We start from the raw sequence: 25,870 nt of genomic DNA, 5'->3' as shown, positions 1-25,870 counted from the left end.
TCTCCTTCTGAAAGTTTGTTGCTCAGTCATATCTGACTCTCTGTGACCCTATGGACTGTAGCCTGCCAGGGTCTTCTGTCCATTGGGTTTCCCAGCAAGCATACTGGGTTGCCATTCCCTTCTCCAGGGGATCTTCCCAACCCGGGGATTAAACTGAGGTCTCCTGCATTGTAGGTGGCTTCTTTACTATCTGAGCTACCAGGGAAGTCCAAGAGTCACTGCTACATATAACGCTATATACTGGTTCAAGAAGAAATCAGCTGCTAGACCTTTTCTTGATTCTTCTAGAAAAACAGTCAGTGAGGATAGCTTCTCAAAAATCTTCCCTGAAACAACATTGTGATTTCAGAGTAGTAAATCCATGACCCTCAAAGGGATGTCATCACGCTAAATTACTAGATGGTAGGGTTTCATGTTATGCCAATGAGGGTTCATTGAGGCTCTGGGGTTTCCCACCCATTTTTAAGGACTGCGCCCCCCCCCATCACATAGGGATGCAATGTGATTGACAACTCCAAAAGGAAACAGACCTTGTTTTGTTTTTTTGTTTTTGTTTTTTTTTTTTATCTTGCCATGCTGTGTGGCATGTGGGACCTTATTTCTTGACCAGGGTTCAAACCCAGGCCCCCTGCAATGAAAGCATGGAGTCTTAATCACTAAACCACCAGGGAAATCCCCAGGAAACAGACTTGGGAACAGCACAGGATCAGACAATGTTTTGGACCTGCCTGTATCGTCTCTAGGCCATTCCTCTGAATGTCTTCAGAGTGATATAATGATTTTCCTCTAGGAAAGAGAACTTTGGGAAAGTGGGTAGGGTTGGCTGGCTGAGCAAGTAATGGCCCATCTGGGCAGAAGTCGTCTTACCCATCAGAAGGTGGGTAACTATTCTCAGGCATAAGGATAAACCCTTAAGTGATAAGATGTCAGCTGCAGAACATCACTTAGATCCAACAGTAACCCTTGAAACACACTTAAAATTCAATCTAGCAGGTGACCTTTAGCTGTTGGGCTCTTTGATGCCATTTGTCTTCAGGGTCAATAGCGACATTTCCAGTCTCTCTGGCATTCTGAATAGATGTCTTGTCAGTTACTCTGACGGGGTAGGAGATCTGCAGGGGTAAAACATAGACAGCATGTTAACTGGATTCATTTTAGTTTGTACTCTCGAAAGAGGTCCTGCAGTGTTACGTTTCACCTATGGTTCATTTCAATCATTCATCTCAGGTACCTTAGGTACCTGGATTATTCCCAAGGAAAATAGGAATAAACAATGTTTTCTCCTGCGGGGATGATGTGAGAATTGGTGTTTTGAAGTCAAATTTTGTTGTTATTGTTGTTTAGTTGCTAAGTCGTGTCCTACTCTTCTGCTACCCCATGGACTGTAGCCCACCAGGCTCCTCTGTCCATGGAATTCTCCAGGCAAGAACACTGGAGTGGGGAAGGGCCAGCGGCAGTGGGCCCGGAGCCAGCAGGAGTTCAGCGGCCTCACCTGTCCCCATTCACGGGTGGCTGTTGGTGGCAGTGGGCAGCGTGTCAGGCAGAGAGAGCCGTCACCAGGTACACAACAGGGGAACATGGCTTAAGAAACTAATCACAGCCAAGTGCCTGTGCTTTGTTCCACTGGCTGCAGATTTTATGGAAACCCTGATACGAATGGCAAGTGTTCAGTGTGCAATAAAGAACATCTTCAAATAGTAGTTCAGAATGGTGATGGTAAAATAAGCCCCCCTGTACCTTCTGTCACTAATCCATCTGAGTCTTTACCAGCCCAGGGCACAGATGGCAGTGTCCCTGAAGCTCAGTCAACACTAGACTCTACATCTTCATCTATGTAGCCAAGCCTTGTATCACATCAGTCACTTTTATCGGAATCTGTGTCTTCCCAAGTGGACAGCACATCTATGGACAAAGCAATACCGGAAACAGAAGATCTGCAGACTTCAGTATCAGAAATGGCATAGCAGCCATCTGAAGAGCAAAGCCAAGTCTCTTGAAAAGCCAAAACAGAAAAAGAATCTCTGTTTCATGCGCAGGAAGAAAGTGGGACTTACTGGGTTTGAATGCAGCATGGAAATGTTTACTGCAGTGTACACCATTACTCAGATGTACACAACTGCTTTTACAATTACAAAACTGATGGTGCTGAGAAGATCAGAAAAGAAAATCCAGTAGTTGTTGGTGAAAAGATCCAGAAGATTTGAACTGCTAGAATACAAAATCCTTTGATTATCTGCAAACTAAAAACTGACGAGGTTTCTTCCCCCTAGTCTTTGGGAACGTAGAGCAATGTATCTTGCACAGACCTTTAATCATGCATGTCATCAGAAGAATAGATTTTTGTTTTTGTTTTGAAAATTACTCTGAACATTTATTTCCAATGCAGTTTCTGTGGCTGAAAAGACTTAGGTAAACTCTGCGAGTATTATCCTTTTAAGATCATTTTAATTTTAGTTGAGTGCAGAGGGCTTTTATAAGAAACATGGAGAAATTTTGGAGGGCTGTGATTTTTCCCAGTATCAAACATGCATGCTTTAATCTTGCATTTTATTTTCTCATTGTGTATAGCTTTTCTCTGCAGCACAATTTCTGTGTTGATAATGCCCTTTAGGGTACAGCTAGTTATCAGTAACTGAATATATATTAATCATTATGGCTGCTTCTGATTTTCACTGACAAAGATTATACATATGTTGGCATATAGTTTCTTTGCACCTACTATTTAAGTCTGAATCATTTGTCACAGGAGAGCGTGTGTTGATGTAATTTTAGTGAAGTTGCTCAGTCGTGTCCGACTCTGAGATCCCATGGACTGTAGCCTACCAGGCTCCTCCATCCATGGAATTTCCCAGGCAAGAATACTGGAGTGGGTTGCCATTTCCTTCTCCAGGGGATCTTCCCGACCCAGGGAATGAACCCAGGTCTCCCGCATTGCAGGCAGACGCTTTAGTGTCTGAGCCACCAGGGATGCGATTCTAAGTGTGTGTGTTTTTAAATTTTTTTGAGCGAGGGAAGGAAAAGCTGTACGCATTTCATTGCTGACTGCAGGTTTCTTTTAAGATTACATTCATCGGTCTGTGTGTATGCAATATGAAGAATGGTCTTAAGTAATTGTGCTGTATTTATATTTATCCACTGTCTTTGATTAAATAAAAAGGAAAACCATAAAAAGAAAAAAAACCAAAACACTGGAGTGGGTTGCCATGCCCTCTTCCAGGGGATCTTCCCGACCCAGGGATCGAACCCGGGTCTTCTGCGGCTCTTGCATTGCAGGCAGATTCTTTACCACTGAACCACCAGGGAAAGCCCCTAGCTGCCTGTTTTAAGTCGAGAAATTAGGTTGTCTTTGCGCTATATAGAATTCTAGTCACCGGGTAGCATTTCAGAGAACAAACTTAAAGTTCCGCAATCTTAAAGGTGGCAGAGATTCTGAAGATAATCCAGCACACCCTCTGGTGTTTCCGTGGATCCCTGGTCGACCTTCCTCCCCTCACCGCCTAATCACATGCCCCTTCTCCAGGCGGGAGAATCGGCTTGTCAGTATTCATATAGATGGATAGAGGAAGGCGGAGTAAGGTGGCTTGTGAATAGTCCCTTGCTGTGGGAGATCCAATCCTTCCAACCACCCCCTGGAGTAATAAAATGTTAGATCTCTGAATCTCTGTTTCATTAATGATGAACACTCTTTCCATCTTTGAGAAACCTAACTGCTATGAGTGAAAGTGTTAAGTCGCTCAGTCGTGTCTGGCCCTTTGCCACCCCATGGACTGTAGCCCGCCAGGCTCCCCTGTCCATGGAATTCCCCAGGCAAGAATACTGGAATGGGAAGCCATTTCCTTCTCCCAGGGATTTTCTCAATCCAGGGGTCGAACCCGGGTCTCCCAAATTGCAGGCAGATTCTTTACTGTCTGAGCCACCAGGAAAGCCCAAATTCTACAAGGCTGTTCCTTGTAAGAGCAGTGATATGTTTGTAATTTCTATCCCTCTGCCCTTTGAAATAACACAGAATAAGTCAACCCCTCTTTCAGAAAGTGCATTGGGGTTTAGGGTCTGCATGGTTGCATTTAAACTCTCCCCGTGTGGCTGACTTTTACTTCATACTTATACATACGGACTAGTATTTGGTGCAGAAAGGCAAAAATACTTGTTAAATATTAACTAGTAAGCAAGCATCAGTGACTCAATGGACATGAGTTTGAGCAAACTCCGGAAGATAGTGAAAGACAGGGGAACCTGGTGTGCTGCAGTCCATGGGGTCGCAAAGAGTCAGACATGACTGAGCGACTCAACAACAAAGCATTTGACAGTGACGCTAACCTCACTCCTTATTCAAGGTGGCTTCTCTGGCACAAGAAAGACAATTTGTTGTTTGTTTGTTTGTTTGTTTTGGGTGCAGCCCTCTATCCAAATGCCTCCTGATCACAACTGCCCAACTCAAATAGTGTGAAAGTTTCAATGTTTAAAAGGTTGATCTGTAAAGAGGGAAAAAAATGAAAGTAAAACTTTTTTCATGTTTGAATTCTCACTGCTAATACAGGAACACAGTGTACTGTTGGATCATGGAGTTTTTGGTGTTTTATTACAAATGGAAGTTATCGACAGGTTTTGAGTGATTACCTACTCTGCAAGTGGAAACCTTCATGATACCATGCAACAGTTGAACTTGGGCTGAGATGGGAAGTTTGGAGTTATAATGCTCTAAGAGCTCAAGGTCAGGAGCCGCTTTCTCATGTTTCCATCTCTCAGGCCCTCACTGTTTCCAGAAACCCGGGATGACAATAAAAGTATTAAGATTTTGCAACTTTTGTCATTGTTTTCTCAAAGGCTTCAATCCCTTACTGCCGTGATGTGAAACAGAAACACAACTCATTTGAAAGAGAAATCAGCTCTGTCCTGGAGGAGAAATGATGGTCGGGACAGGGAAAAAAAATAAATAGGCTGCCTAAGCAGGCGAGGAAATAATCCTGTTTTAAATCTCAAGCACGCAATGTCTTGGACAAGCTGGAGCCTGGAAGAAGCTGGGTTTATTCCTATATCTGCCACGAGGAGATTTGATGCCCTAGCTTTTGTAAAGGGGACTTTGTTAATTTGGTTTTTCACTGGTGGTATTATTTGATAAACAACCAGGGGTCCCTTAATGGAGCTCTGATAAAAAGTTTATAGATGAAAAAATATAAAGGCATTGTCCTACACTGCCTTTTTCCCAGAGAATGTAAGATGTACAGTATTTCCATCCACAGGCTGTTTTGGTAGAACTCGGTGTGTGAATCCCCCAGTGAGTCTCGGGGTGGATAAAGCATACTTCTACATTATCTCTTTGAAAGTGGAATGGGACACAACCTCTGCTAGCTATTTCTTTTTTTTCCCCCTTGGTGAGCCATTCTATTAATACCAATCAAATCGAGAAAATGATCAAATGAAATTGCATTTTGAGCATCATAAGCTGTGTAATGTCTATTCTGTTAAATTGGGACCTATAATTGCTTCTCTACTGAAAAGATACAACAAAGACAGCAATCATGGCATGTCATTATCCCGGACTAGAAAACCGGCCTTTGCTGGGAGGACTTCAAAGGCCTGTGGTTCTCGAATTGCATTTGGCTGCTATTGTTGAAGCTCTGGCAATCTTGATTAGGTGTTTACACTGAGGTAAGGCGCAGAGCAGAGCGCCTGAGTGCCTGGGTCTAGAGCCATTAAAAAATTGTACATTATGTTCCTGGCTTTGAAGTGAGGGTTTGTATGTAGGAGAGCAACTCAGATTGAGTACAGCTGAGCTAGATTGGGCTGGCTACTTCTGTCTCAAAGAAACTCATCAGGTTCTTAGGGAATCGGCACCACAAAACAAGTTGATGCTTTACTGAGACCCCTATGCGAGTCCCCGTGTACCCGCAGAGACACACACTGAAACATGTTTAAATACAATATCACCGTGAGGTCCTGCAGTCGCTGAAGGTTTGGGTCCTTTTTTCCCCTTTCTGTTGTAGTCTATTAATAACCTTGTGTTTAATTGTTGTGGGGGAAGACTCACGTGAATTTATTAGGTTCCTTGTTATTCTCATTCCTTGATGGTATTTATGATATATGACAAGCATATATCCAGATTAAAATCAGCCAGAGGGTCCTATTTTTCCAAAGTTGCTGTTTGCTTACCATCATTCCAGCACATCTGTTATTGAATCCCTCTCTTAGAATAAGCAGTGGACTCAGTGTGCCTCTCTTTGTGAACTTGGCTGATGAGTGATGTGCCTTGTTAACCTGTCCTGTTTCTAATCCATGTTGCTCTGTGTCGGTTTGTACCTGCTAAGGTCAGCACTGCTGCTGCCTGTATTACATATCTTCTTCTGTGGCTGGCAGAAGAGGCAGGGACATCAGGCTGTTGGGCTCTGACATGGGTATTTAGTACAGTTGTTTGAAGTTTGAATTATCTTGGGCATTTGTAATAATTATTCAGCTATTTAGAGACAAAACACCTGAAGTGTTTTGGCTCTGCCACTGGCCACTTTCTCTATCCTATAGAACAGGGAGTCCCCAACCTCTGGGATCTGTGGTGGAGCTAATGTAATAATAATAGACATAAAGTGCACAATTAATGTAATGCTTGAATCATCCTGAAATCATCCACCACCCTTGGTCTCTGGAAAAATTATCTTCCACGAAACCAATTCCTGGTGCCAAAAAGGTTGGGGACTGCTGCTATAGGCCACTTGATAATGTATTTAGCATGCATCTACTCAGTGAGAAACTGATGACACTGAGATCTCTGAATAGATTATTTTTACATTCAATTTCTGTATAAGACTCTTGAGCTTTTTACAACCCCACATGAATTATGCCAGTCACCTACTTAAAGACCCTTCAGTGCACTTCCTTTGTCCTTAACCTTTAAAAGGTTTATAAGGTCCCACATCCTCTACACTCAGCCTCTCCCCCCTGCTCTCGTTGTTGTTGTTCAGTCACTCAGTTGTGTCTGACTCTGTGACCCAATGGACTGCAGCACACCAGGCTTCCCTGTCCTTCACTATCTCCTAGAGTTTGCTCAAACTCACGTCCATTGAGTCGGTGATGCCATCCAACCATCTCATCCTCTGTCGCCCCCTTCTCCTCCTGCCCTCAATCTTTCCCAGCATCAGGGTCTTTTCCAATGAGCCAGGTCTTTGCATCAGGTGGCCAGCATATTGGAGTTTCAGCTTCAGCATCAGTCCTTCCAATGAATATTCAGGACTGATTTCCTTTAGGATTGACTGGTTGGATCTCCTGGCTGTCCAAGGGACACTCAGGAGTCTTCTCCAGCACCACAGTTCAAAAGCATCAATTCTTCAGCGCTCAGCCTTTTTATAGTCCAACTCTCACATCCATACATGACTACTGGAAAAACCATAGCTTTAACTATACAGACTTTTATTGGCAAAGTGATCTCTCTGCTTATTCACATGCTGTCTATGTTTGTCATAGCTTTCCTTCCAAGGAGCAATCATCTTTTAACTTCATGGCTGCAGTCACCATCTGCAGTGATTTTGGAGCCCAAGAAAATAAAATTTCTCACTGCTTCCACTTTTCCCTCTTCTATTTGCCATGAAGTGATGGGACCATGATCTTCGTTTTTTGAATGTTGAGTTTTAAGCTAGCGTTTTCATTCTCCTCTTTCACCCTCATCAGAGGCTCTTTAGTTCCTCTTTGTTTTCTGCCTCTTTAGTTCCTCCTGCTCTCTTTAGACTGTATGTTTTCAGGTCTGTTGTTGGGCCACATGCTCTGGGTTCAGGCATAGGCCTTTCTTTGCCTGGAAACTCTTCTTCACCTTACTTACTCTGACCAATCTCATTCACTGTCTACTCTTGGCCAAAATATAACTTCCTCCGGGAAGCCTTCCCTGATACCCCCAGGGGGTTATAACAGATGTACCTGAGCTCACCGCCTTAGTGCTCTGTCCTTTTCTGTGTGTGACGAATTTCACCCCGGTCGTTATGTTTGTCTCGCCTCTAGATTTTAAGTTCCACGAGGGCAGGAAAAGGGGGGACTCTGTGCCAGGCTGTACAGCTGCAGGGGCACTACTCCCATGAGCTTTGTGGTGACTCTGGATGTGCCTGGCACATATGTGCTCAGTAAACGTTACTAAGTGAGAAGATTCATCTACATTGCTCACTGGTTGCTCCATTTACATCAGAACATATCTAATCTCTTGTTTCTCTGCCTAGATTTGTGGTTTCGATTAAAGCCAGGTGGCATACTGTCAGCAATACAAGGTAGAAACTAGGACCCCATGTCTGTCCTTTCCCTTGCTGGCTTGGCTCCAGGCCCATTAGCCCTTCCTCTCTTCAGCCCTTTGCATTTGCTGTTCCCTCTCCTACCTCTTCTCTCCTACCTTCGTGACCTGTCTACAATGGTAACCCCCACCCCCAGCATCCCCTGTCCCTGCTCTGCTTCCTTTCTCTCCTCAGCACTTACATCACCTGCTAATATGCTGATTATCTATTTTGTCTATTGTCTGTCTCCTCCTAATAGGAAGTTGGCCCTTATTTTTGTCAGTTTTGTTCACTGATGTATTCCAAGCACTTGGGACAAAGCCTGGCACATAAGAAGCTCTTAATAATTGTATGCAAATGAATGAAGCCAACAACCATTTTCAAGAATTCGAAAGAGATTGTTAGGAATGTGGCATGAAACGTAAGTGAGGGTTGATTAGCAACCTGAACTCCCTGTAACACAGCTAAGGATATGTAAGTGTGACCTCTGGACGGTCACAGGATTCCAATTGCTCTGTGACTAAAACCCTTCAGTGATTCCATGTCGCATAAAGGAGAGGCCTAACTCTTCAGCACAGTAGTTCTAAAACTTGAGCACGTGTCAGAATCACTTGAAGGGCTTGTTAAAACACAGATGTAGGGACTTCTCTAGTAATGCAGAGGACTTGCGTTCGATGCCTTGTCAGGGAACTAAGACCCCATGTGATGCAGAGCATCTAAGCCGGCCTGCCACAACTAAGACCTGATGCAGCCAAATACAGAAACCTTTTTTTAAAAACAAAACAAAACACAGATGTAGGGAATTCCCTGGTGGTCCAGTGGTTACAACCTAGTGCCTTCACTGCCAGGGTACGGGTTCGATCCCTGATCAGGGAACTAAGATCCCACATACCTCACAGCACAGCAAAACAGCCCCTAAAACAAAACAAAAACACAGATGTAAAGGCCTCACCCGCCAAGTGTTTCCGGTTTGGGAGATCTGGGCTGGGGCCTGAGAGTTTGCATTTCTAATGAGTTCCCAGTTTGCAGTTCTAATGGTCCTGATGCTGCTGGTCAGGGACCATATTCTGAGAGTTCTTCCTTTAAAATGATATATAAGGGCCCATGTGAAAGGCCCATGCCCATTTCTCTAGCCTAAACACGGACCTCCACCCTCACAATCCAGTCATCCACAATACAATCTAGTCCTCCTCCTTCACTAACTCACTCGATTAAGTAACACTCTCCAGTCCTTTCTTAAGATCGCCTAACTTAAGCCCATAGGCAAGCACTCATATTATGCCTTGATATGTCTGTTTCCACTAGTTGAGTTACGTGTTTACCAAGAGTCTTGTTACTTGTTTATTCTTATTGTATATGCTGTTAAAATTATAAATTTGATTTAAAGATCAGATAATCTGGAGAAATCTGTGAAGAGAGAGTTGTTTGCATGAAAACTGAGTTAAATAATTTAGAATGACCTAGTCAAGCAAATGGCAATATCACAACTGGATGAGGTATGTGTCTGTGTGTATAAAAGACTAGGGGACACAGTCACAAAAACCTAGAAAGGTTATGTTCTTAGATTGTTTCTCAACACTTGCTAAGTTTTTATTAATACTTTGCTTTCAAGAAATTGAAAGTGGAAACCATAGATCTTTCAAACTGATGTGAGAAAGATGTCGCAAAACTCCAGTCCATAGAATATGCGCTGACAGCAAGGCCAGGCCCCTTAGTGGAAAAAAAGAATCATGAATTATTGTATATTTATATACTTAGAGTGAAAGTAAGATATTTTACGTCATTTGTCATATCTGCTTTAACCACTTGACTTTATTAACTGACAGACTGCCAGTTCCTGACCAGCACCATAGTGGTTCCTCCTATACTTGTAGGTCTCCGCTTAGCAGTGTCCTCTCAGTGTCCTTTGCCTTCTTAGCACCCCACATGCTCCCTTTGCCTGAGGTCTCTTTGCTGCCCGCCTCCACCTGTTACCTTCTACTTCTCCCTAAAGACTTAGTTCAATGACTGCCTCTTCCATGAAGCCCCCTCTGACTTCCCCAGACAGACTTGGGCATTTTTTTCTGGGTTCTTTGGGGGCCACATGTGTCTCTAGGACAGCAGTTACCACTTGGTCCTGTTTATATGTCTGCTTCCTGCTTGGCCAGCAGCTCCTAAAGAGCAGGTACTCTGATAGTGGCAAAAATGACCACAGAAGTGTGGCATTTGGTAAAGAGGCGAAGGATGGTGCCCATCACCATGGCTCTTGACTTGACTGCAGAAGGGGGCACTGTGGCCTGGGTAAGAGAGCACAGAATTATTGCATTCTCCAGGCACTTTTTTTTTTTTTAATTGGAGGATAATTGCTTCACACTGTTGTTTCAATTTCTGTTGTACAGCAAAGTGAATCAGCTGTATGTGTACATATATCTCCTCCCTCTTGAACCTCCCACCCCATTCCTCTCCTCTAAGTCATCACAGAGTACTTTGATGAGCCCCCTGTGCTATATACCAGCTTCCCACTAGCTATCTGTTTTACATACGGTAGTGTATATATGTCAGTGCTGCTTTCTGAGTTCATCCCACCCTCCTCTTGCCCCTTCTGTGTCCACATGTCTGTTTTCCATGTCTGCATCTCTATTCCTGCAAATAGTCCAGACACGTTTTTTGACAGTTATCCTTAGACATGATTAATTCTGTTAAAGTTCTGGTTTTTGAAAGGGCATGCTTCACTTATGAGGAGAGTTGTCTCTTCATGGGTCCCTGCTCAGTAATGCTGAATTAATGAAGTGTCACTCTATAGATCAGACAAATAAGTGCTGACTAGCGCATATAAGAAAGATGCCTTAAGAAACGTCTTGTATTGAAAAACCATAAAGTTCAATTTAAATTATGCTGTTATAAGTAAGTGCTCTTGTTGTGGTTGCAGAGGGCAAAATTTTAAAAAAATCTATCAGTGAACATACACAGAGTACGCACTCTGTAGAAGAATATTTTTTGTCAGTATGAGATGTGGGACTCAAAAACACCACCAAACTGGAAGAATTCTATAAAAAAGTATTCTGTGTTTCTGACCAAATATAGTTAGAAAAAGATGATCATAATTTAAATAAAAGTAAAGTTTAATTTTATAGATAACCAAACGTTTCTCAAACCATGATATTCAAAACCACGGAAAAGGAGAGCATTATATCACTTAGATATTAATCTTATCCAATAGGAAACTAAATTCAGATCAAACATTCAGTAATAAATGTAACATTTATACAAGGCTATATGATTATGCAGAGCATTCACATATAACATCTTATTTGGCCATCTAAATAATTCTGGATCTGTAGAAGAAGGTAAACATTCAAGGCTTAATTTACCAAAGGTAATAACTGGCTCTAATAATACTGGGGCTCAAATCTGATCTTTCGATGCCAAATTCCATTATTTAAGTCAGGAGCACAAACTCCTCAGTTTTGAAAGTTTTTTTCACTTGAGAGTGATAAAATCCTGAATCACCTCCCTTCAAGTATTTAAAAATTACATTCCTTCATAAAAGATGTAGAAAGTGCTTACTGTATGCCATGCTCTAAGAATTCAGAGATGAGCCAGCCCTTGCCTTCAGGAGCTCAGAGTCATGTAAAGACAAACAGACACAAACATTAAATAGTGCAGCGTGGTGTCATGGGTTTTATGGTGGGTGTTCAAGGATGAGTGAGGAACTCAGAGTGTCTTAAAGGCAGAGGGCTTTGGGCTGAATCTCAAAATGGAGGGTGAGATTTTCCCAAGGAAACAGGACAGGGAAGGGTAGTTCATCAGCCTGGACAGTGGGCCAGGGGAAATGTTGGGTTCAGGGAGCCGTGAAGTACGGCTGGAGCATAGGATGCAAGGGAGGAGTGACAAAGGACGAGGCTAAACTGGCAGGAAGGGGCCAGGTCACAAGGGCCTCAAGTACCAGTCTGAGGGTTTGAATATTATCTTGAAATTAACAGGGACCCTCATTAAGCAGCTGGTTGATATGATCAGGTTTGTATCCAAGAAGAACACTTGTGACAGCAGTGGAGAAGTTAGATTTGCAAGAGCTGTGATATGAAATTGCACTTCGAGACCAAAGCGTCAAATATTCATTAAGTTCCTTGTCACCAAGTATAAATGTTTGAAACATTAACTGAGGCCAACTGCAACTTCTTAAAGAAATATTGCCAATGAGTACAAACTATAGGGTCCTGTAATCCCTGGGGCAGTGTTTGATTGATGGGGACAATCAGGAGACAGCCTGGTTAGTGGACAGCCTTTTGGAAGTCACATCATAGAATGGGCTGCTAGAGTCTGTGTGTGTGCTATGTCCATTCAGTCGTGTCCGACTCTGTGTGATTCTATGGACTGCTGCTTGCCAGGCTCCTCTGACCATGGGATTCTCCAGACAAGAGTACTGGAGTGGGTTGCCATTTCCTTCTCCAGGAGATCTTCCTGACCCAGGGATCGAACCCTCACTGCGTCTCCTGCATCGGCAGGCAGGTTCTTTTACCACTAGCACCACTTGGGAAGCTAGGGTCTACAAATGTTGTCCTTGTGGCAACATTTTGTTCTTACTCTACCTGAAGTCATATGCTTTTCATTTTTAGACACTGTAGCCTGGAAAAAAAAAAAAGCTGTTTAGGGGGACCTGTTTTCAGGGTGGATTCCTTTCCTTTCTCGTGACTTAAGGAACAACCCGTTTAATAACTGCTTCCCTTCACTGAGTGTCTGCCACATGTCAGGAGCTTTGTATAAATTCTTCCAAAAGCCCTCCAAGGCAGAAATGAATCCCCTATAACAGATTAAAAAGCTAAGGTTTAAAGAGTCACTTGCTCAATTATCTAGTTAACGGTACGACCTAGTACATTGAAGAGCCAGCATCTAACCTGTGATAGTCTGACTCCCAAACCCGTGTTCTGTTTTGGTTTCATCTCTTGTCCCACTATATTGTGTAGCCCCTTCCAAGGCTGGGACCAACCAAAGCTCTTTGCCCAGGGCTTACATAGTCTTCTCTTTCTTACCCATTCACGTCTCAAATCATATCTTCTCAGAAAGTGAAAGCTTCCCTAAGCATCTTGTTAAACATGCCAGTTATACCTTTATTAAAGAAAGTTGATTCAATATCCTTTGAGGTGTTGATCCCTACCCAAAATTATTTTGTTAGATGTTTCTCATCAGGTGATTGGATGTAAGTTTCCTGAAGACTGGGCTTTACATCTCTTATTACCTGTGATATCACTAGCACTGAGAAGAGTACTTAGCATACAGCTGGTGCTCAATAAAGATACGTTTGGTTGAGTGACCTGCTGCCTCAGCAACAGCCTCAAAGATGTGCTGATGCTCAGAATGGGTAGTGGATTCTATGTAAGAACTTTATATTGTTTTGAAGGCCATAGGTAATGAAATTACCTTTCTATATGCATGCTGCAAAGTTATATGTAATTTCTTGAAGAAATTACAAGGGAAAGACAGAATAACATGTATAAAGCACTTCCTGCTGTTTTCTGAGCCCATAGTAAATTTCACCTTCATCAGTCTTCAAAGTCACATTTTAGAATCAAGATAGAAAGGTAGCTCACTTTTCAAGAGACAGTTTCGTTTAATGGTAGATCATAAATTGACTTAATTCTAGTGAGTTTCAGACAAATACCTCTGGCTACTAAACAAGTCATAAATTAAAGCAAGCACTGAATATTCACTAGCTAAGTATTGGCTGACTGTGATACTTAGGTGCCCTCTAGCGTGTGTTGGTTTTTATATCAATTCCTTGCCTTGCACATCATGTGACTGAGATCTTATAATGCATTCTAAAGGTGAGTTTTCCAGTGCATTTTAATGTAAGATAAATAGATCTATGGAAAATGGTGAAAAGATCATGGAGAAATCAAATTTAAAAAATCAGTGGTTCTCCTCTGAGCCATTATTTTCAAGCAGAAGTGCAATTTAGGTGACTCTGAGCAATCAGGGAGTATAAAGTTACCAGGGTTCCTACAAAATACTAGATATTGCAAACACATAAGCATGGTTCAAAAGTAAGATATATGAAAAGGTGTGAAGTAAAGAATTGTGCTCCCACTCTGCTTCTGCCCCATCCTCTATAACTAACCACCTATGTATTCTTTCTCACTACTTTTTAAAAGCATGCCAAGAAAATATGTATATTTTTATTCCTCCCCACTTTTTTTGTACTATATACATTTTTCTACAACTTTTACTTCTGTCTTAGTAATAATAAATCCTGATAGGTTGTCCATAACGGTTCATAGGGAATATCTTTTTTTTCTTTTTTTTAAAGCTATAGGGTGCTCTGGTATATGGACGTACCATAATTTATTACAGATTTCCCAAATAATAGACATCTGGGTACCTTCTAATCTTTCGCTATTAGAAATAAGGATGAAATGAATGATTTTGTACAGGGTTATTTCAAAACTGCACACATATAACAAGAATACAGTCCTGGGAGAGGAAGATGTTGGGTCAAATTTTAAAAATAATAATTACTAACACATATAGCATTCACTGTAAGCCAGGCATCAAGTTAAGCACTCTCCATATATTAATTCACTTAATCTTTGTAATAATCCTTTGAGGAAGGAAGGTACTATTATCGTCTCCATTTTAAAGATGAGGAAAACTAAGGCATAGAGAGGTTGCACAGCCTGCTCAAGGTCAGACAGCTAGCAGGTGGCAGTGTTAACCAACCTGGCTTGAAAGCCTATATTCTTGGCCATTATGTTTTGCTTTCTCAGGAGTGTGTGTAGTATTTGTATTTTAAGTGGATATTAGCAACTTGTCCTCCATACTAGTTAGTCCAATTTATTCTCTCACCAGCTTGACTATACTTTTTTTTGCCCAGAGGTTAATAAAAAATTGGGAATTTTATTGGTTTAATTATGAAAAATGAAAAATAGAATCCCAATATAGTATTAATTTGCATTTCTCCTAAATTACCGAAGTTGGATATGTTTTCATACGTTTAATAGCCATGTGTATTAATTTTTCTGTGAACTATATATTCCTATATTTTGTGAATTTTTATATTCACAAAAGATATTGTCTGTTGGTCTCTTTCTTACTGACTTCTAGGAGCTCTTTACATATTAGAGCTATTACTTTGTGATATGAATTAGACATATTTTTCTAGTTCTTTATATCTTGATTTTCTTATGCTTTTTTTTCCTTGCAGAAGCTTCTGATATTTATATACAGTTTACCCTTGTACAAAGTGAGGGTTAGGGGCACTGACCCTCCATACAGTTGAAAATCCATGTATAACTTTACAGTCAGCCCTCCATATCTTCAGTTCTGTAGCTATGAATTCAACCAACTAAACATTGTGTCGTACTGTAATATTTATTTATTTTTAAAAATACACAAGTAAGTGGACCTGTGCGATCAAACCCATGTGGCTCAAGGGTGAAGTGCAGTCAAATTTATCTATGTTTTGTAGATTCTGTATTTTGAATAATTTCAAAGTTACATGAGAATTTTCTTGTTTTCCCCCTAGTATTTTATGGTTTAATTTTTTTTTTTGGAATATAATTTCTTTACAATGGTGTGTTAGTTTCTGCTGTACTACAGTATGAATCAGCCATATGTATACAATGGTTTAATTTCTAAAAATTAAATATTTGACCCACTTGGGATTTATCTTGTTATATGATATGGGGTATGTATCCAACTTAATTTTTTTCCAAATGTCTATCCAATTGTCTTCTTGGAGAACTCATCATTTTGTCACAGATTTGAGGTCTTGCCTTTATCAAATAATGATGTCAGATCATGTATTCTCACACTAATTTGGTCCTAATTCTAGACTTTCTGTTCTATGTGTCTGTAAATGCATTAAACATAACTTTATTATTTAATTATTGAGGGCTTAAATATACTCTGTTATCTAGTGGGGCTACATTCTTTCATGACTCTTTTTTAAAAAAATTTGTTTATTTAATTGTATTTTACAATATTGTGATGGCTTTTGCCGTATCTTTCATGACTCTTAATTTCCAGAGCTTGTGTTATTATTCTTGCCTGTTTTTTATGTGAACTTATTAATTACCTTTTCAACCTTCTTTTTTTTTTCATGTGTTGGCATTTTTACTGGGATGTTGTGTTGTGAACTTCTTAGACTTACTTTCAAATCTTCCCAAATAACAATACACCACTTAAGACCCTGTCTCGTTCACTGGGCATAGAGACTTGCAACAAAATGATGGGTTTTCTTGGTTGTGTAGTGGTAATTCACATTTATTCATTCACTAAACAACAGAGATCATTTATCCTTTCAATATTTCTAGTTGTAAGATGTTTATCATCTCTTTCAAAGAAATGAGTAGGGAAAAACAGGTTTCCAAATATGAAAACCTTCCAAACAGATACTGCTTAATCTAAAACAGCCTCCAAACCTGCCACCCCAACTTACCTCACATCCTCAGCCATTGCAAACATCAAGGGCAAATAAGTAGGAACTTACACAATTGTTACTGTAGGTTTCTGAAAAACCCTTTATGTTCTTTCTGTGTCATCCAGGAACCAGCACCCTTGGCATCACCTGGGAGTTTGATGGGAATGCAGACTCTTGAGTCTCACTCCAGACCTACTGGATCAAAATCTATATTTTAACATGGTCCTAAGGGGGTTCATAAATACCTTGAAGTTAGAAGGAAAAAAGATCAGTGGTTCTTAAAGTATGGGCTTGGTAGCAGAAATGGTGTACTCTGGAACTATGTAGAAAAATTAAAATCCTTGGCCCCTACCCTACCCCTAATGAATCAGAAATCCTTGGGTTAGGTCCAGCAATCTGCTTTAACAAGCTCTCTAGATGATTCTAGAGGAGGAAAGGACAAGGGGATGACAGAGAACGAGATGTTTGGATGGCATCACCAACTCAATGGACATGAGTCTGAGCAAACTCTGGGAAATAGTGAAGGACAGGGAAACCTGGAGTGCTGCAGACCGTGGGGTCACAAAGAGCTGGACATGACTGAGCGACTAAACAATGACAACTGGATGATTGTGATGTACCTAATATTTGTGAGTCACTTCTCTAGATCATTGACTGTCAGTCTGGCTGAGACACTAGGATCTCCTGGCGAGCTTTGGAAGCTCCACGGTGCCTCCAAAGTGAAGCATTAGAATTTACAATTAGAATTGTGAAATTAGAAAAGCGAAATTAGAATTTCAGTGCTGTGAGCTCAGGAACAAAGACTCTTGTCATTTTCCAGGTGATTCCAATGAGAAGCCAAGGATGAGAACCACTGCTCTAGTGTGGAACAATGCTCCTCAAACCTGGCTTCATGTTAGAACCACTGAGGGTCTTTTTTAAAAATACTGATGCTCAGGATCTCATCCAGAGATGTAAACTGGTCTGAGTAGTGAGAATCACATCTTTCTCCCCCCTCAGATTGAATCCAGCCAGGATTTCAAACCAGTATTCTAGAAATACCATTTCTCCCACATAAACTTCAAATCACAGTAAAGAGAATAAAGTTTGGAGGTGACAGAAGATGGACATTTTTCATTTCCCATATATGTACTGAGCCCTGATAGTATGTTAGGCTAGAAGATTTAAAGATAAGTACAGGGACTTCCCTGTTGGTCCAGTGGTTAAGACTTTACCTTCCAATGCTGCGGGTGCAGGTTCGATTCCTGGTTGATGAGCTAAGATCCCACATGCCTTGTGGCCAAAAAACCAAAGCATGTACTCTTGCCTGGAAAATCCCATGGACGGAGGAGCCCGGTAGGCTACAGTCCATGGGGTCACAAAGAGTCGGACACGACTGAGCCACTTTGCTTCACTTCACTTTAAAAACAAAAACAGTACTGTAACAAATTTAGTGAAGACTTTAAAAATGATCTACGTCAACAAAAAAGAAAAAGAAAAAAATCTTAAAAAAATAAAAAAGTACAAAGCATAGTTCCTGCCAATCAGGAAACATATAATCTGTACTGGCAGAAACACCTGCACATACTTCATACATAAATAATGACTTGAAAGGAACACATCATTCTATGCTACTGACTGTAATTCAAAAAACAAGTTACACCTATTATTGTATATCACTATGAGGTCAAACTAGTTTGTATCTTTTTTTTTTTTTTAAGGAATTGGAGTAAAATGAAGGAAATGTATGTTGGGAAATGGTGAAGAAACAATTTTGAATATCATTAGCAATCAGCCCTTAGACATTTGAACCTGGAGAAAGTGGAGGAAAATATCCATGGCCACTTCACAGAATAATTCGAGAGCTTAAAGATTGGGCAAACCTGAACTGCTTTAAAATTTCTTCCTGGGCATAATGAAAGAAAATTATGCTATGGAATCAGTGACAATCAACCCACCCTGATATTGTTTGTAAATTAAGCTATAACTATTAAGAAAAATTAGCAATTAAGAAATCAATTAAGGAGTTTATAATAAACTTTTTTTCACTTTTGTTATTGGAGATATAACTAATTCTTTTTCGCCTCACTATTTGCCTCTTCTCTTTTGAGAACACATTTAAAAATAAAGGAAAAATATTGCCTTAATCTAGGAGAAATTATTGACTATAAACAGCTTTCACAGAATTTATTTGTATTTTAAAATGAGTGACCAAGCAAAATTTAAAATGTCACATAAGTTTCATGGAAAAGTACATTCACAACTAGAACTGAGTAAAAAGTGTTGAAAATTCTGTTTGAAGTCAGCTAAGTATTTGTTTTGATAATCAACTAAAAATACATGCCCACTCCTTTGTTTTATTTTCAGTTATGAAGGCAAGGATATGACATAATCTTTTAAGACCATAGACGGAGTTTCCTCCGTTAAGAAAAAATCACAAATGTTCTCTTTCTCTTGTTCCATCAGAAAATACTCACAAGTTAGAACAGGTCTGCTGCTGCTGCTGCTAAGTCGCCTCAGTCCTGTCCGACTCTGTGCGACCCCATAGACGGCAGCCACCAGGCTCTCCCGTCCCTGGGATTCTCCAGGCAAGAACACTGGAGTGGGTTGCCATTTCCTTCTCCATAGAACAGGTCAGAGTACCCTAAATAATACTAGTTTGAATTTGAATAGGTCTAAAAGCATCCCTGTGTGTGTGTGTGTATGTGTGTGTGCACACGCTTGGTGGCTGAGTCATATTCGACTCCCCTAGGCCCCATGGACTATATAACCCTCCAGGCTCCTCTGTCTATGGAATGTTCCAGGCAAGAATACTGGAGTAGGTTGCCATTTACTACTCCAGGGGATTTTCCTCACCCAGGGATCGAACCTGCATCTCCTGCATTGGCAGGCAGATTCTTTACCACTAGCACCACCTGGAAAGTCCCAAGGGCATCGCTATTTGATATAACAACCTCTCCTTCAGTTTGAAAATGATCCCGCATTGTTGGGTGATGAATTTCAAGCTGTTTCCCCGGTAAAGGGAATGCAAAATTCCCCTTAAGGATGCACTGATCCAGCCATTCTATTCTCCATGTCCACAAACATATCCCCTAGGAGGTGGGTTGATGTGAGCTTTATGTGCATCCGTGAAATAGAGCTAAGTTTACTGACTCCAACAGGTCTTGAATCCATCATCTGGGGTAGAATAAACCCTCAAAATGATCAGATGAGAAATGGAGGGGACATACCATTATTCCAATTTTACAGACAGAGAGACTAAAGTTTATAATCATATCACATCATTTGCACAGGTTAAAAGAGTACAGTGACTATCAGTGGGAGTTGGAAAGATAATAGAATCACCTGTATAATAATAATAAAAAAAAATACCCATGTTGTACCCTGCTGTCTTTGCGCTACCACCGAATATATATATATTTATACACACACACACACATATATATGCTGCTGTTGCTGCTGCTAAGTTGCTTCAGTCGTGGCTGACTCTGTGCGACCCCATAAATGGCAACCCACCAGGCTCCTCCGTCCCTGGGATTCTCCAGGCAAGAATACTGGAGTGGGTTGCCATTTCCTTCTTCAGTGCATGCATGCATGCGAAGTCGCTTCAGTTGTGTCCAATTCTATGCGACCCTATGGACAGCAGCCCACCAGGCTCCTCTGTCCACAGGATTCTCTAGGCAAGAATACTGGAATGGGTTGCCATTTTTTTCTCCACACATATATATACACACACACATACAGAATCTGAGCTGAGAATCACTTCTGTCAGTTGCTCTTACTGATTGTGTCATGTTACCTCCAATGTAGTAGAGGGATTTACATAGGATTGAAGACCAGTGCTTTCATGGGAACAAAGGCAGCCACACAAAGAATCAAACCCTCAGCTCTGTATTTTATCTAATGGAGTTTATAGTTAAAAAAACACCTATGGTTTCTTGGATGGAAACATTTTGGATCTAATAATTGAATTACAGCACTGTAAGCCATTAATGACTTCTGTTTTGCTCTTAAGAATTTGTGGAATAATCCCCCAGATTCTTCAAAGAGGGGAGAGGTACAGGGTGTTTGTTTTACTCAGCCAGGTGCTTACAATGACGTCCCCACCCCAAAGGAAGTGATACCCAGCTATTTCAAACAGAGGCAAATTCCAGTCAGTGTCCAGAAGAGATTATTAAGAAGTCGCTACATACCTGTTCCAGGTGACCTTCCCCCCTTTTTTTATTGTGCAGTTGAAGATAAGAGTCCATTCTTGGAGTGGGTAATCCCAAAGTCAGCTTGTTCTTTTCCACAAAATATCGTTTGGACTTCCTTCGCCGAGGGCCGTGTGATCCTGGCAGGAACGCCTCACTGCGTGAACTTGAACTCTTCAAGTACTGAGAGAGGTTGCTGGACTTCTCCTCAGGGTCACTGTCACTCAGCACGGAAAACGGCTCAGTGCGGTGGGTGCTGAGCTCGTAGTTTGGGCTGACGAATTCACTTCCAACTAAGGAAGCTGTGCTCCGTGGGCTCTTCTGTTCACCTTTCCCCCCTGAGAGGTCCATCGAAGGCTCCTTGGAAGGGTAGAGTGGGTTCAGAGTCAGATTTTCTGTAGAGCTGTCCACAGACTCCGGCAACGCTTCCACAGGCAGCAACTTGCCCTCCTCTTTCTTACTCTTCCAGTTTGGATCGTATCGGAGGTGTGAGTATTTGTCTTCTGTGGGTTGTTGGCTGCCCAGAGCAGAAAAGAAATGTCAAGTCCTTCATCCAAACAGATTACTCATTCTCTTCAGCTGACCATCTTACTCGACCTCAATCTCCATCTTTCTCTTACAATTTTCCTTTTTACTATCTAACATGTGAAAGACACATCCCAGGCTCAGACTAGGCCTACACACTACACATAGGGCAAAAAGTCATCATTATCTAAGTTCATTGAAATATGGAATAAAAAAGGGGGTGATTCGTTTCTAAATGCTGGAAAACCAATGTCTGTAACATTAAACCAGTGAAATCACCTTGGTGCAAGGAATGCTATTACTTAGACACACCATAAGTTGAATAAGTAATAAGCTGCTGAGGATAAAATGGATTTCACACTTAGGTGGTGATATACACATTTAGCTGTTTATCAAGGAAGGGAAATTCGACTGTTGCCTGGACAACGACTCAGTCTGCATCTTTTGTGGGAGAAAAGCAGGATTTATGCCAACTGAACACCTACACAGGTTCATCCTCCTGTATCAGTGATTTTTATTCATCAGTTCATTTTGTCTTTGGAGATTTTTCAAATATGCTACGGGAAGATCCCTCACATTTGGGATCAGATGTTGCCTCTGAAAGCTCTCAGCTCATATTCTCTGGGTCAGGTCTGTGTACACAAAATTCAGTAGACAGGTCAGCGTGTGTTTTAAGCTGTAGAAAAGCCCTATATGAATAAAAAGTTAAACATAGGGTCCTGCCTGGTCCATATGAATGGGTCCACAATCAGTACATATGACCCCAAATCAAGTCCTCCCTTTTTCCCCATGACTATCTCAATTTGTAAAGTACCTCCTAGTCTTAATCAAAAAAGGAAAAAAAAAGATGCTGGTAATATGGGCATATTTAATGGCCCCTTTGATCTTCAAAAGCTAAATGGGAGAGATTTTCCTTCCTCGAGTACAGTAGATGCAATCCTCTAATCAAAAAGAAAATGTAAATCATCTGGGCTTTTTATGCTATTTGATATTCCCGTTTACAGAGGACATAATTTTATGCTGGGTAAACAAACTAATGGTGCCCCTAATGCTAATTTAGTCTTCTTAATGTGAACCTAGATTTCTTTGATTTGATGTAAAGCAAAAACTAGAACAGAAAGCCCCAACTTCCATATCTTGCTAAATTGTCACTTTGAATTTTTAGTGTCCTTTTTTAAAAAATTTTTTTAACCATGACGCGAGGCTTTCTGGATGGGATGTCAGTTCCCCAATCCAGGACTGAACCTGGGCCACAATGGTGTAAGTCCCGAGTCCTAACCCACTGGACTGCCGGGGAGTTCCCCTTGTCACTCTGAATTTGTAGTTCACGTGTTAAGATGGAAAACTTATTGGAACAGACTGCTCTTCCTTTTCCACTGAGGGAAGAAAAATTATATTCTCCTCCAGCAAAGCGCCTGGATGGATGGTCCATGATTGTCAGGAAACTGACATCAAACCGTGTGACTCGTCACTCCCGAAATGCCACAGGGCTACCTGCCTCTGGGGCTTTGAGGAGGTCCCTCTGTGTGATGTCCCCTCCTATGAACTTACAGAAGTTTTTTGGCCCTGCTTTTCCCTAGATTCCAAGGGTCACCGGGCACGTTCTGTCCCAGGGGCAGGGGTTGGTCCAGCAGCGCATAATCTGGACTTGGGACTAGACAGACCTGGGCTCAAGTCCTGGGTCCGTCACTACTTATCTGTGCCTCAGTTGGTAGACCATGTCATCTCTGAGCCGGTTTCTCTCATCCGTAAGTTAGGGATCAGTTATATTTATTCTGTTTATATCTCAAGATTGCATAAAATCCAGATGAGACAATGCAGCTTAATTCATGTGCTGTATTTGTGCTTAGTTCACCGTTCACCATGGCAACTGTATCTCCTCACCTAGGTCAGGTCCTGGGCAGCAGGGACTGAGGGCTGGCCTTCCTTTCCCTAACCTCTGCCCTGGGCTATGGACAGAAGAGGTAAAAAGTGATGCTTGAATCAATAACTGAGCATTAGATATTTACAGTTTTTATTTTTTTTAAAAAACCAACAGTAGTAAATTAGGATTTAAACATGCAGAAAAGCTGCTTTCTTTGGACCAAACCAGTGAATGACTTTAGGGCTTGTTCTGTGCTGCATCAAGTATAAGGTTCAGCAGTGGTTGTTTAGATGGGGAAGAAAAGATGAAAGTACATCTTCAAGTAAATAAAGCTAGAAATTATTTTTTTTTAATGAAATGGGCCATTTTCCCATATCTAGGATATATTCAAAGGAAAATGTGAGTTTAACTCTCCTCATTCATTCATTCACTTGATTCGACAGAATTCAACTTTCCTCATGCATTTGCTTGTTCAGTGAGTCTACAGATGTTTATTGAGCACATGCTAAGTTAGGGGGAGGTGGTGCTAGTGGTCAAGCACCCGCCTGTTAATGCAGGAAATGTTCAATCCCTGGGTCAGGAAGATCCCTTGGAATAGGAAACGGCAAGTCACTCTAGTATTCTTGCCTGGAAAACTCCATGGACAGAAGAGCCTAGTGGTCTACAGTCCATACATTTACAAAGAGTCGGACACGACTGCACATCACCACAGAAGTTAGGGGGAGATGGTGGTGAGCTCAGTTGGGGTTACAGACCAGGAAATGAGCGATTTACAACCGGAGTCATGAGTGCACAGGGCCATCAGGGATCAGGAGGGACATCCAGTCCCATCTTGGGAGAAAGGGAGGCTTTCTGAAGGCATTGATGGCTTAGCTGATACCAAAGGCTAAGAAGGGCAGAGAGTCTAAGCCAGGCTGAGGAAACAACTTGTAAAAAGGAACAGAGGGGCGAGAGAACATGGGGCTTTCAAAGGACAAATTTTGCATGGATAAAGTGGAGGGTAGGCATAGGGATGGTTGAGGAGTAAAGCTCAGGGTTAAGCCAAAGTGAGATTTTGCAGGGCTTTGTAAATTCCGTGAAGGGTATGGCTTAACTCCATTAACTTGAAAGTTTGGATTTAATTAGCAAAATCATTCAATTAGAGAACAAAGTAAGACATTGATATATTTGGATAGGCACAGTGATGAGGTGTTCAAAGGGCTTATCTACGGTTATCTACGGCTTATATACGGTTTTGGGGGGACAGTTTTAGAACAGGTAGCCTTCTTCTTCGCACTATTTAAAGCAGGGGTTGGCAACCTTGAAAGTGATACATCTGGGCCTCCCTGGTGGCTCAGTGGTAAAGAATCAGCCTGCCAGTGCAGGAGATATGGGTTCAGTCTCTAGCCCAGGAAGATCCCACATGCTGTGGAGCAACTAAGCCCATGCACCACAACTACCGAGCCTGTGCTCTAGAGCCCTGGGAGCAGCAACTACTGAGCCCATGGGCTGCAACCACTGAGGCACGTGAGCCTAGAGCCTGTGCTCCACAACAAGAGAAGCCACCGCAAATAGAAGCATAAGCACCGCCACTAGAGCGTCGTCCCTGCGATCCACACAACTAGAGAAAAGCCCGTGCAGCAATGAAGACTCAAAAATAAATTAAAAGATTCTTTTAAAGTGACACATCTTATTGGGGCCCACTGGCCCACTGCTTTCCTAGGGTGGGTTTTAGAGTGCTGGCTTTGGGAAGATAGCACATATTATGGCGTGCTGATCTAGGGAATGCTTATAATGAATCTCCATTTTTAACCTCAGAGCAACCCTATGGGGAGGTGTCACTATTATGCCCATTTAATAGATGAAGAAACTGAGGCTTGGAGAGTGAGGAGCAGACTGCCTGCACTGAATTCCTCATGCCGCCAGTTACCATGGGAGTGTGGGCAAGTTATTGTATTTCTCTGTGCTTCAGTTTCCTTATCAATAAAATGAGGATGCTAATAGTACCTACCTAAAAAAAAGATAATAGTACCTACTTAATAGCTGTTGAGAGTATTAAGCACATTTGTATACATATGTATGCTGAGAACTGTGTTCTTTTTTAAAATATAATTTTCTTATTTTCTGTGTTTGATTTTTAAAAAAATATTTATTTGGTCATGTTGGGTCATAGTTGCAGTACACAGAATCTTCCTTGTGGCACGTCGGCTTCTCTCTAGTTGTGGCTTGGGGGTTTAGTTGCCCCGCAGCATGTGGGATCTTAGTTCCCTGACTAGGGATCGAACCCAGAAAAGGCAATGGCAACCCACTCCAGTGTTCTTGCCTGGAAAATCCCATGGATGGAGGAGCCTGGTGGGCTACAGTCCATGGGGTCGCAAAGAGTCGGACACGACTGGCTGACTTCACTTTCACTTTTCCCTTTCATGCATTGGAGAAGGAAATGGCAACCCACTCCAGTGTTCTTGCCTGGAGAATCCCAGGGACGGGGGAGCCTGGTGGGCTGCCGTCTATGGGGTCGCACAGAGTCGGACACGACTGCAGTGACTTAGCAGCAGCAGCAGCAGAAATTGAACCTGCGTCGCTGAATTGCAAGGTGGATTCTTATTCACTGGCCCACCGGTGGAGTGCCTAGAACTACCTTCTTGGCACAGAGTAAGGAAGGTCCCAGGAAGGGTCTGCTATAAAGCGCGTGCCA

At 41.7% G+C, this 25,870-nt stretch overlaps 1 protein-coding gene and 1 pseudogene across 50 annotated transcripts in view; one reads left to right on the top strand and one right to left on the bottom strand.

The window, feature by feature from the left end:
* The window catches only part of JHY (junctional cadherin complex regulator), an 89,029-nt gene that overhangs the window by 43,803 nt on the left and 19,356 nt on the right, over positions 1-25,870 (bottom strand). For 34 of the 50 annotated variants that reach the window (XM_081541362.1, XM_081541385.1, XM_081541383.1 and 31 more), the window contains 2 exons: positions 20,808-21,324; positions 999-1,112 (listed from right to left, as the gene is read on the bottom strand). In XM_081541362.1, the coding sequence (XP_081397488.1) occupies positions 999-1,112; positions 20,808-21,324 (631 nt within the window). The remainder of the gene's footprint in view (positions 1-998; positions 1,113-20,807; positions 21,325-25,870) is intronic. The other 16 variants (XM_081541375.1, XM_081541392.1, XM_081541389.1 and 13 more) reach the window with 1 other exon arrangement.
* LOC145526223 (AN1-type zinc finger protein 6-like) lies at positions 1,578-2,204 on the top strand (annotated as a pseudogene).

This window comes from Giraffa tippelskirchi, chromosome 11 (genome assembly GCF_054371585.1).
Source record: "Giraffa tippelskirchi isolate mGirTip1 chromosome 11, T2T-mGirTip1v1.2.pri, whole genome shotgun sequence".
NCBI classification, from domain to species: domain Eukaryota; kingdom Metazoa; phylum Chordata; class Mammalia; order Artiodactyla; family Giraffidae; genus Giraffa; species Giraffa tippelskirchi.
The sequence above is the reverse complement of the archived record's forward strand: the minus strand, read 5'-3'. Positions and strand labels throughout refer to the sequence as shown.